This window comes from Oncorhynchus gorbuscha, linkage group LG09 (genome assembly GCF_021184085.1).
Source record: "Oncorhynchus gorbuscha isolate QuinsamMale2020 ecotype Even-year linkage group LG09, OgorEven_v1.0, whole genome shotgun sequence".
NCBI classification, from domain to species: Eukaryota; Metazoa; Chordata; class Actinopteri; order Salmoniformes; family Salmonidae; genus Oncorhynchus; species Oncorhynchus gorbuscha.
Window position 1 is genome coordinate 2,557,579 of NC_060181.1, and position 11,342 is coordinate 2,568,920.

Sequence of the window (11,342 nt, forward strand, 5' to 3'; positions counted from 1 at the left end):
AGGACCAAAAATGAAATCTGATCTAATCTGAGACCAGGAGGAGAGAACATGCTGTGTAGGCTGAGGATTGTTGGCAAGGACACCAACTTGAAAAAAAAAAAAGCTTTTTAGCATCGTGACATGTCCTCTTTCTTCCTTTAAAAAAAATATTTATAAAATTGGCCAATCAAATTCTGACAGCAGGCAGTGAGACGGGAACAGATGTCTCTTAAACTAACCTTTGTCATGGAAATTGATGAGCATTTTGACTTGATAATTTGAGCAACGTCACTCCCTAGGTGTTTAAACGGTGTCATTTAGGAGCCTCTCTGGTGAAGAAAAACAAGCCTTTTTATTCCAGAACGTATTTCAATGTCCAGGACTAAAAACAAACTTGAGGGAAATCATCATATCATCATCATCATCATCATCACATGTAACACTTCTGAAATTAAAACCAAACACATATTGAAATTAAAAAATGAGAGCAGAAGCCTATTAGGAGACGACAGCATAAAGCATTTAAACACTGGGCTAAGATCCACACAGCTGCTGTCCAAAATGACACCCCTATTCCCTATATAGTGCACTCCTTTTCACCAGTTTTATGGTCTCTGGTCCAAAGTAGTGCACTAAAATAGAGAGGCATTCAGGACTGAGTGTGTGTTAGGCGTGAGGTGACCAAGGCAAGATTGAAACCTTCCTGTCCTCAGCTCAAGGCACTACAATAAAAGGTGAGCCAGCCGTCTCTGATCCTACAGTCAGTGGCCATACAGAGACTGTGCTTGCTACCGATCCAATATTAGAGCAACTACACTGCTCAAAAAAATAAAGGGAACACTTAAACAACACAATGTAACTCCAAGTCAATCACACTTCATTCAGATGTGTTATTTTAGTGTTCCCTTTATTTTTTTGAGCAACTACACCTTTTTACTGTTCGTTAGGAAAGTTTACCTCTTCAGCCTCTGCTGGGACCACTACACGCAAACATGTTCCCCGTCTCATATTGGTTCCTGGTCAAAAGCAGTGCACTACAGGGATCAATTTGGGACACGACCCTTAAGTCTCAGGAGCTAAAGGATAAAGCTGCAGTAGATTCCCCAGTGATCACTGGTGTAGCGACCACAGTCCAGCTTCTCTAAACCCACCAGGGCCATGTGGTCTGGGGTCATCCGGGACCCGGGGCCCTCCGTGGCCGGTCGGAGGTAGACGCGGTCAAAACGACACCTGCTGACATACGGTACAGTCTTGTTGCTGTTGGCCTTGGTGTCCCAGGTGTACCTGCAGTGTTCCTGCTTCCCCAGCTGCTCCCACACGTCACACACCCCACCGGGCAGACCTCCAACCTTGGTCACCTGAGACAGAAATAAAATGTTAGACAAAGTGTTTATCAAGGGTTGACAGATTCAGACCTGCTGTTTTCAACCGTCTAGAGACAGCCGGAGCGGTAGAGATACTCTGAATGATCGGCTATGAAAAGCCAACTGATATTTACTCCTGAGGTGCTGACCTGTTGCACCTTCGACAACTACTGTGATTATTATTATTTGACCATGCTGGTCATTTATGAACATTTGAACATCTTGGTCATGTTCTGTTATAATCTCCACCCGGCACAGCCAGAAGAGGACTGGCCACCCCACATAGCCCGGTTCCTCTCTAGGTTTCTTCCTAGGTTTTGGCCTTTCTAGGGAGTTTTTCCTAGCCACTGTGCTTCTACACCTGCATTGCTTGCTGTTTGGGGTTTTAGGCTGGGTTTCTGTACAGCACTTTGAGATATCAGCTGATGTACGAAGGGCTTTATAAATAAATTTGACATTGATGAGAAAGAATGAGAGGCCAGAGAGAAAGAATGGTTTCAGGATAACGCAGAGAGAGACCTAACCTCGGCGTCCCTCAGGTTAGTGTCCCCTCCAAATAGGACAGTCACGTTAGTGGGAGCCTCCCTGATCCTCTTCAACACCACACTCAGCTGCTTCATCCTCTCCTCTGCCTGTCCCTTACAGCTCTCAAAGTGGGACGTCATCACGCACAGCTCCTGGTCCCTGAATGTCACCTGAGGCCGAATGGACACGCACAGCGTCAGCGATACCATAAGCTGTGTAGTAATAAAGACAATGACCCGTTTAGACTCCGGGGTTTTAAAATGAAACCTACTTGAGCAACGAGCAGATTCCTCATCATCTGAGTGGTCGGGTAACTGATGATGTCACTATTTAGGAGTTTGACTCTGGACTTCTTCAGCATCAAACCAGTGAAGTACCCCTCCTCGCCTCCTGACATTGAGGAAGTAAAATGTGTTTGTCATGGCATCATTTATTTATATATATATCTCACATAAGAGATTCTACAAAATATTAGGGACAACTTCCTAATATTGAGTTGCACCCCCTTTTGCCCTCAGAACAGCCTCGTCTGGGGATGGACTCTACAAGGTGTCCAAAGCGCTGCACAGGGATGCTGGCTCATGTTCATTCCAATGCCCCACCATAATTTGCAAATAAATTCATTAAAAATCCAGAAAATGTGATTTTCTGGATTTTTTTCTCTCTCATTTTGTCTGTCATAGTTGAAGTGTACCTATGATGAAAATTACAGGCCTCTCTCATCTTTTTAAGTGGGAGAACTTGCACAATTGGTGGCTGACTAAATACTTTTTTGCTCGACTGTATATGTCATTTAGCAGATACTTATTCAAAGCAACATTACATTCCTCAGCGGGAATCGAACCCATTACCTTGGCATAAAAACACATAAGACACTGGTTCTGTTTCAACATCCTAACTGGCCCGGCAAGCAGCCAAGTGGTTAGTGTTGGGCCAACAACTGAAAGGTTGCTGGATCGAATCCCCGAGCTGACAAGGAAAAAAATCTGTCGTTCTGCCCCTGAACGAGGCAGTTAGCCCACTGTTCCCCTGAACGAGGCAGTTAGCCCACTGTTCCCCTGAACGAGGCAGTTAGCCCACTGTTTCCCTGAACGAGGCAGTTGAGCCCACTGTTCCCCTGAACGAGGCAGTTGAGCCCGCTGTTCCCCTGAACGAGGCAGTTGAGCCCGCTGTTCCCCTGAACGAGGCAGTTGAGCCCACTGTTCCCCTGAACGAGGCAGTTGAGCCCACTGTTCCCCTGAACGAGGCAGTTAGCCCACTGTTCCCCTGAACGAGGCAGTTAGCCCACTGTTCCCCTGAACGAGGCAGTTAGCCCACTGTTCCCCTGAACGAGGCAGTTAGCCCACTGTTCCCTGAACGAGGCAGTTAGCCCACTGTTCCCCTGAACGAGGCAGTTAGCCCACTGTTCCCCTGAACGAGGCAGTTAGCCCACTGTTCCCTGAACGAGGCAGTTAGCCCACTGTTCCCCTGAACGAGGCAGTTAGCCCACTGTTCCCCTGAACGAGGCAGTTAGCCCACTGTTCCCCTGAACGAGGCAGTTAGCCCACTGTTCCCCTGAACGAGGCAGTTAGCCCACTGTTCCCCTGGACGAGGCAGTTAACCCACTGTTCCCCTGAGCGAGGCAGTTAACCCACTGTTCCCCTGAGCAAGGCAGTTAACCCACTGTTCCCCTGAGCAAGGCAGTTAACCCACTGTTCCCCTGGACAAGGCAGTTAACCCACTGTTCCCCTGAGCAAGGCAGTTAACCCACTGTTCCCCTGAGCAAGGCAGTTAACCCACTGTTCCCCTGAGCAAGGCAGTTAACCCACTGTTCCCCTGGACAAGGCAGTTAAACCCACTGTTCCCCTGAGCAAGGCAGTTAGCCCACTGTTCCCCTGAGCAAGGCAGTTAGCCCACTGTTCCCCTGAGCAAGGCAGTTAGCCCACTGTTCCCCTGAGCAAGGCAGTTAGCCCACTGTTCCCCTGAGCAAGGCAGTTAGCCCACTGTTCCCCTGAACAAGGCAGTTAGCCCACTGTTCCCCTGAACAAGGCAGTTAGCCCACTGTTCCCCTGAACAAGGCAGTTAACCCACTGTTCCCCTGGACAAGGCAGTTAACCCACTGTTCCCCGGGCGCCGAAGACGTGGATGTTGACTAAGGCAGCGACCTTCACCTCTCTGATTCAGAGGGGTTAAATGCAGAAGACACATTTCAGTTGAATACATTCAGTTGAACAACTGACAAGTTATCCCCCCTTTTCCGTAACTAATTGCGCATCCTAAGTGTTATGCTACTATGGGAATGTAGGTGTTATGCTACTATGGGAATGTAGGTGTTATGCTACTATGGGAATGTAGGTGTTATGCTACTATGGGAATGTAGGTGTTATGCTACTATGGGAATGTAGGTGTTATGCTACTATGGGAATGTAGGTGTTATGCTACTATGGGAATGTAGGTGTTATGCTACTATGGGAATGTAGGTGTTATGCTACTATGGGAATGTAGGTGTTATGCTACTATGGGAATGTAGGTGTTTTGCTACTATGGGAATGTAGGTGTTATGCTACTATGGGAATGTAGGTGTTATGCTACTATGGGAATGTAGGTGTTATGCTACTATGGGAATGTAGGTGTTATGCTACTATGGGAATGTAGGTGTTATCTTGATATGGTAAAACTGTCACACCATACCCTCAATGATGGTGTAGCTAACGGCTCGCTTCTTGAGGTACTGAACATACGGTTCAATGAGTTCCTGCAGAAACACCACGTCAGGGGTGTACCTTAAAGGAGAGGAGAGAACGACGTTAAAGTATGTTAACAGACAGACCCATCATATCCACAACTAGTGTCCATTTCAAATGCAAAAGACATTTCTGTGAATTTCGTCCCATAATTCCCCCGTGACGTTCTGGATCTGCCTGAAGTGTAGGCGAACCCAGAGACATGTCCTTGAGTTTAGAGGAAGGATGTTAGCCATGCATTTCACATAGGTTGTGTGTATTCTACATAGACCCAAAAGCCAGAGCCCCGGGCCGGCTGTTCCCAAAGCCCCGGGCCGGCTGTTCCCAAAGCCCCGGGGCGGCTGTTCCCAAACCCCGGGCGGCTGTTCCCTAAACCCCGGGCCGGCTGTTCCCTAAAACCCGGGCCGGCTGTTCCCTAAAACCCGGGCCGGCTGTTCCCTAAAACCCGGGCCGGCTGTTCCCTAAAATGCTAGGCCGGCTGTTCCCCAAAACGCTAGGCCAGCTGTTCCCTAAAACACTAGGCCAGCTGTTCCCTAAAACACTAGGCCAGCAGTTCCGTAAAACACTAGGCCAGCAGTTCCGTAAAACACTAGGCCAGCTGTTCCTAAAACACTAGGCCAGCTGTTCCCCAAAACACTAGGCCAGCTGTTCCCCAAAACACTAGGCCAGCTGTTCCCCAAAACACTAGGCCAGCTGTTCCCCAAAACACTAGGCCAGCTGTTCCCCAAAACTCTAGGCCAGCTGTTCCCCAAAACACTAGGCCAGCTGTTCCCCAAAACACTAGGGCAGCTGTTCCCTAAAACACTAGGCCAGCTGTTCCCCAAAACACTAGGCCAGCTGTTCCCCAAAACACTAGGCCAGCTGTTCCCCAAAACACTAGGCCAGCTGTTCCTAAAACACTAGGCCAGCTGTTCCTAAAACACTAGGCCAGCTGTTCCCTAAAACACTAGGCCAGCTGTTCCTAAAACACTAGGCCAGCTGTTCCTAAAACACTAGGCCAGCTGTTCCTAAAACACTAGGCCAGCTGTTCCTAAAACACTAGGCCAGCTGTTCCTAAAACACTAGGCCAGCTGTTCCCCAAAACACTAGGCCAGCTGTTCCTAAACTAGGGGTCCCTGATATGAAAATGGGGCGGCGGGAGAATTTCCAAAATCCAGAAGGAAAAAAGTATCTTTGTATCTCAAAATCATTGTAAAATGGTTAACCTTAAAAATCAACATGAAAATTCAACCCTGGTCTAAAGTAGTGTACTATATAGGGAATAGGGTTCTATAGGGCTCTGGGCAAAATTAGTGCACAATATATAGGGAATAGGGTTCTATAGGGCTCTGGTCAAAATTAGTGCACAATATATAGGGAATAGGGTTCTATAGGGCTCTGGTCAAAATTAGTGCACAATATATAGGGAATAGGGTTCTATAGGGCTCTGGTCAAAATTAGTGCACAATATATAGGGAATATGGTTCTATAGGGCCCTGGTCTAAAGTAGTGCACTATATAGGGAATAGGGTTCTGGTCTAAAGTAGTGTACTATATAGGGAATAGGGTTCTGGTCTAAAGTAGTGTACTATATAGGGAATAGGGCTCTGGTCTAAAGTAGTGTACTATATAGGGAATAGGGTTCTGGTCTAAAGTAGTGTACTATATAGGGAATAGGGCTCTGGTCTAAAGTAGTGTACTATATAGGGAATAGGGTTCTGGTCTAAAGTAGTGCACTATATAGGGAATAGGGTTCTGGTCTAAAGTAGTGTACTATATAGGGAATAGGGCTCTGGTCTAAAGTAGTGCACTATATAGGGAATAGGGTGCCATTTGGGATGCAGATCAAGTAACCCAGAGAAAAGTCCTTGGGTTAAGAGTGAGGATGTTAAGGAAAGTATTTGACATGGTCCCATAATGGCTGACTAAAGACCGCTAACGAACAGCGACTCACAGGGCCAGATAGGAACAGAGACCCCTCGCACGCTCTCCCAGGTTCACGGTGTCCAGACCATCTACATTCCAGGAGATCAGTGACAGTTTGCCGTCAGCCTGCTCCTCAGAGCCCGAGGTTTTAACTTTAGCTTTGGGGTCCACTGACTTGGAGGAGTTGGTCGACTTGGCGCTGCTGGAACAGGCAGGCTCTTCTGTGGTCAGGTCAATGCTGCAGGATTTACAAGGACAGATTAGGGCAGTGTTTTCCAGTCCCGAGGGCCCAAAGGGGGTGCACATTTCCATTTTTTCACTAGCACACTTGATTCAATTCATCATCAAGCCTTTGATTATTTGAATCAAAAGTGTTGAGGGTAATTGATAAGGCAGTAACTAAAACCCCTTTGGGCCCCCAGGACTGGAAAACACTGGACTGCAGAAAATATCTAGACCAGCATTGTAAATAACTTGCCTAGTTATATAAAGGTTAAAGAGGCTCACAGTTTATTTTACACTTACCAAAATGACTAAATAAACATTGATATTGTAGACAGGCCAAAGCATGAATATATATCACAATTACATACCAGTCTATTTTCCCCTGTGGTTTGTCCAATTTCTGTCTTTTAACTTTAGGGGGGCTGATGTCCTTTTTTGGTGAATCTTCCACTGTAAAAACTGCCTCCATGTCAGCCTCGAAAAATGAGTTCAGAGCTCTCTGAAAAGGTAACACAACATACATGCAGTATAGAGAAGAAGGTTAATGTTTTTGTTTCCCCCCTCCAGAACTTAAAACTAAAATGATAGTTAATTAACGTTAAGTTAAATGCTCCAACGCGTTGGATTCCATGGAAATAAGACGCCCTAACGTTGGGATGAGCAGCTACCGGAAGTGTTGTCGAATCCAATGTGCTGCTATAGCATTAGTTAGTCTATCATGCTGATGAACAAACAGCAGCATTGAAATTCTCCATTTCTCAGTTGGTGGTCTAATTAAGAGTGCACGGTCATCTCCCAACCCTGAGTTGGTTACATTTCCCCCGACACTTATCTCACGGCGCAGCCTCGATCCGTCTACAGATGGGAAAACTTATTTTACTCTATATATTAGAAAACTGGTTTTAAGGCAATATAATTTCTGACCAACTTTTATGTTGAATTGGACTCTTCTGTCATTGCAGACTGAGAGAAAAAAAGGGTCTGTGTTCCAATGTTAACTAATAAAATTGACTGATTGAAGCAGGATAATGTGCTATACCTCCATTTCCCAGTCATTTTCAGCAAGGTAACATTGAGCCACGGCGCTATCGGATCCTGTTACGGTCACAAACTCATCACACAGACCAGTCCTCGTTTCTTCTAAAGTCGACACGGACTTGGAGATATTACTCATGGTTTTATCAATTTTATAGCGACACGTAATCTTGTTTTAGATGCGAAGCAAAAGCATTTTTACTTCTTATTTGAGGTTTTAACAGCAGTTGACAGCCAATGAATGTTGCATTACCGCCACCTACCTGACTGGAGTACAACTTCCTTATTACTTTGCTTGAAATTTAAAAAAGAAATTAAAACAAAATACCATCTAACCCTACACTCACTAAAAACCCACCACCCTACTCCACTATTTACATCTATCTAATCCTACCTCAGGCCAACAGCCTGAAAGGATGGGACACCATCACTGAACACACCCTGTAACTCTTCTGCCATCCAGTCTCACATACCTCTCTGCAAGCTGCCACCACATCCTCAATTGTCTGTGACTTCCGTTTCATGCCGGCAAGACAGTTGATAACCATTGTTAAACGATAGAAAGCCCAATCTTACTGAAACATATATCACTTGTTGGTTTATCCCTCTGTACTGGTACAGATCTACTACTCACACCCCTCCTCTCAGGATCCCTCCCTCTGTTCTGGTACAGATCTACTACACCCCTCCTCTCAGGATCCCTCCCTCTGTTCTGGTACAGATCTACTATACCCCTCCTCTCAGGATCCCTCCCTCTGTTCTGGTACAGATCTACTACACCCCTCCTCTCAGGATCCCTCCCTCTGTTTTGGTACAGATCTACTACACCCCTCCTCTCAGGATCCCTCCCTCTGTTCTGGTACAGATCTACTAGTCACACCCCTCCTCTCAGGATCCCTCCCTCTGTTCTGGTACAGATCTACTACACCCCTCCTCTCAGGATCCCTCCCTCTGTTCTGGTACAGATCTACAACACCCCTCCTCTCAGGATCCCTCCCTCTGTTCTGGTACAGATCTACTACACCCCTCCTCTCAGGATCCCTCCCTCTGTTCTGGTACAGATCTACTACACCCCTCCTCTCAGGATCCCTCCCTCTGTTCTGGTACAGATCTACTACACCCCTCCTCTCAGGATCCCTCCCTCTGCTCTGGTACAGATCTACTACTCACACCCCTCCTCTCAGGATCCCTCCCTCTGTACTGGTACAGATCTACTACTCACACCCCTCCTCTCAGGATCCCTCCCTCTGTTCTGGTACAGATCTACTACACCCCTCCTCTCAGGATCCCTCCCTCTGTACTGGTACAGATCTACTACACCCCTGCTCTCAGGATCCCTCCTTCTGTTCTGGTACAGATCTACTACACCCCTCCTCTCAGGATCCCTCCCTCTGTACTGGTACAGATCTACTACACCCCTCCTCTCAGGATCCCTCCCTCTGTACTGGTACAGATCTACTACACCCCTGCTCTCAGGATCCCTCCTTCTGTTCTGGTACAGATCTACTACACCCCTCCTCTCAGGATCCCTCCCTCTGTACTGGTACAGATCTACTACACCCCTCCTCTCAGGATCCCTCCCTCTGTACTGGTACAGATCTACTACACCCCTCCTCTCAGGATCCCTCCCTCTGTTCTGGTACAGATCTACTACACCCCTCCTCTCAGGATCCCTCCCTCTGTTCTGGTACAGATCTACTACTCACACCAGTCCTCTCAGGATCCCTTCCTCTACTTTCTTCACTGCCTCAGCATAGGTCAACTTCTGCACTACTCTAACCCTGGAAACCTCAACCTGCCTCTCTCGCACGGGACATTTCTGATCCCCAGGCCCCATGGGCACCCCCCTACAGTTAACACATACCACTACTTTCCCCAATACTACACATTCCTCCGTCTCATGCCCTTCCGCACACGTCTCACACCTTGGAACGCTGATCAACAGTGAAAAGAGCATGGCAGGCACGGTAATCAGTTACATCTCAAATGTATTTCCTGGATTCCTGACCTCCCTCGTCTCCATGTCAAAGTTTACCACAGCAGAATAGCTGAGGTTTCTCTACATTTTGGAGAAATTGGGCAAGGAGAGAGAGAGAGAGAGAGAGACAGAGACAGAGACAGAGAGAGACAGAGAGAGAGAGACAGAGAGAGAGAGAGAGAGACAGAGAGAGACAGAGAGAGACAGAGACAGAGAGAGACAGAGAGAGAGAGACACAGAGAGAGAGACAGAGAGAGACAGAGACAGAGACAGAGAGAGACAGAGAGAGAGAGACAGAGACAGAGAGAGACAGAGAGAGACAGAGACAGAGAGAGACAGAGAGAGAGAGACAGAGAGAGAGAGAGAGAGAGAGAGAGAGAGAGAGAGAGAGAGAGAGAGAGAGAGAGAGAGAGAGAGAGAGAGACAGAGAACACAAGGAATCAAGGAAATACAAATGAGATGTAACTGCCAGTCTTGCAACTGACAGATTAGCGTGCCTGCCTTCACTGTTGATCAAGGGATAATGAATCCCTGGTTGTCTGGTCCCCAGTCAGACATGAACACCACCTGAGTTCTATAGTTACATTACAGGAGCTAGCTGATACATGGGAGAATAGCCTGGTCTCAGGTCTGTTTGTGCAGTTTGGTATGACAAGTAGCACGATGGCACATAAACAGACTCCTACCCAGGCTTGATAATACCTGTAGAATGAATGGAAGCCATTTATACAGAACTTTGTTGCTCCACACTGCGTGAAAGATTAAAGATCCCGTCATCTAAAACAATGAATGGAAAAGCTCACTTGGCTGCATCTGAAAAGGGCAGTCTAGGGCTCCGGTCAAAAGATATAGTGCTCAATATAAGAGGACAGGGTGATATTTGTGACACAGCCACTGAATGGAACAACTGTTTCCACGACAGGTGCTGCCGAGGTGGGTGAGGACGTGCTGCCGAGGTGGGTGAGGACGTGCTGCCGAGGTGGGTGAGGAGGTGCTGCCGAGGTGGGTGAGGACGTGCTGCCGAGGTGGGTGAGGAGGTGCTGCCGAGGTGGGTGAGGAGGTGCTGCCGAGGTGGGTGAGGAGGTGCTGCCGAGGTGGGTGAGGACGTGCTGCCGAGGTGGGTGAGGAGGTGCTGCCGAGGTGGGTGAGGAGGTGCTGCCGAGGTGGGTGAGGAGGTGCTGCCGAGGTGGGTGAGGACGTGCTGATCACAGCCACAGTGTTGAGGCTGTGGACGGACGCCTGGCATTCACTACTGTCGACCTCACTGGCAAAGCCTCTGGCGAAAAAAATCATCGCACAAAAGACACTCAAAAGCACCTTGGTAGCTACTTGATGTAGGGTGGGTGCTTTCCCAAAACGCTGACCTTGGGTCAGTTTTGCATTTCCCCACTAAAGGTTAGGATTGGGGGAGAAAAAGCTGAACCTTAGATCATGTTGCTAGGGGGAAACTTCACCCCGGAGCCACTGTCAGCCAATCAGGAATTGTCACACTGCTACTGTGGCACTGTGTTAGTCAGGAAGTCTGTGGAGGGGTGAAGAAAGATGATTATTTTGTGTATCTAATTGTGCCGTAAATATAAATATAAATATATATCTACACACTTTGTA

General features: G+C 47.5%; 1 protein-coding gene across 2 annotated transcripts; it reads right to left on the minus strand.

The window, feature by feature from the left end:
* Positions 1–312: 312 nt before the first annotated feature.
* tdp2b (tyrosyl-DNA phosphodiesterase 2b) lies at positions 313–8,363 on the minus strand. Of its 2 annotated transcripts, none has more exons than XM_046360716.1 (7): positions 8,230–8,363; positions 7,090–7,220; positions 6,525–6,734; positions 4,539–4,630; positions 2,140–2,258; positions 1,868–2,038; positions 313–1,337 (listed from the first exon to the last, which is right to left on the minus strand). In XM_046360716.1, the coding sequence occupies exons 1-7, from the start codon at positions 8,302–8,304 to the stop codon at positions 1,056–1,058; spliced, it is 1,080 nt and encodes a 359-aa protein (XP_046216672.1). In that variant the 5' UTR covers positions 8,305–8,363; the 3' UTR covers positions 313–1,055. The 2 variants fall into 2 exon arrangements, with proteins under 2 accessions (XP_046216672.1, XP_046216671.1); XM_046360715.1 differs by lacking the exon at positions 8,230–8,363 and adding an exon at positions 7,761–7,992.
* Between the last annotated feature and the right edge of the window lie 2,979 nt (positions 8,364–11,342).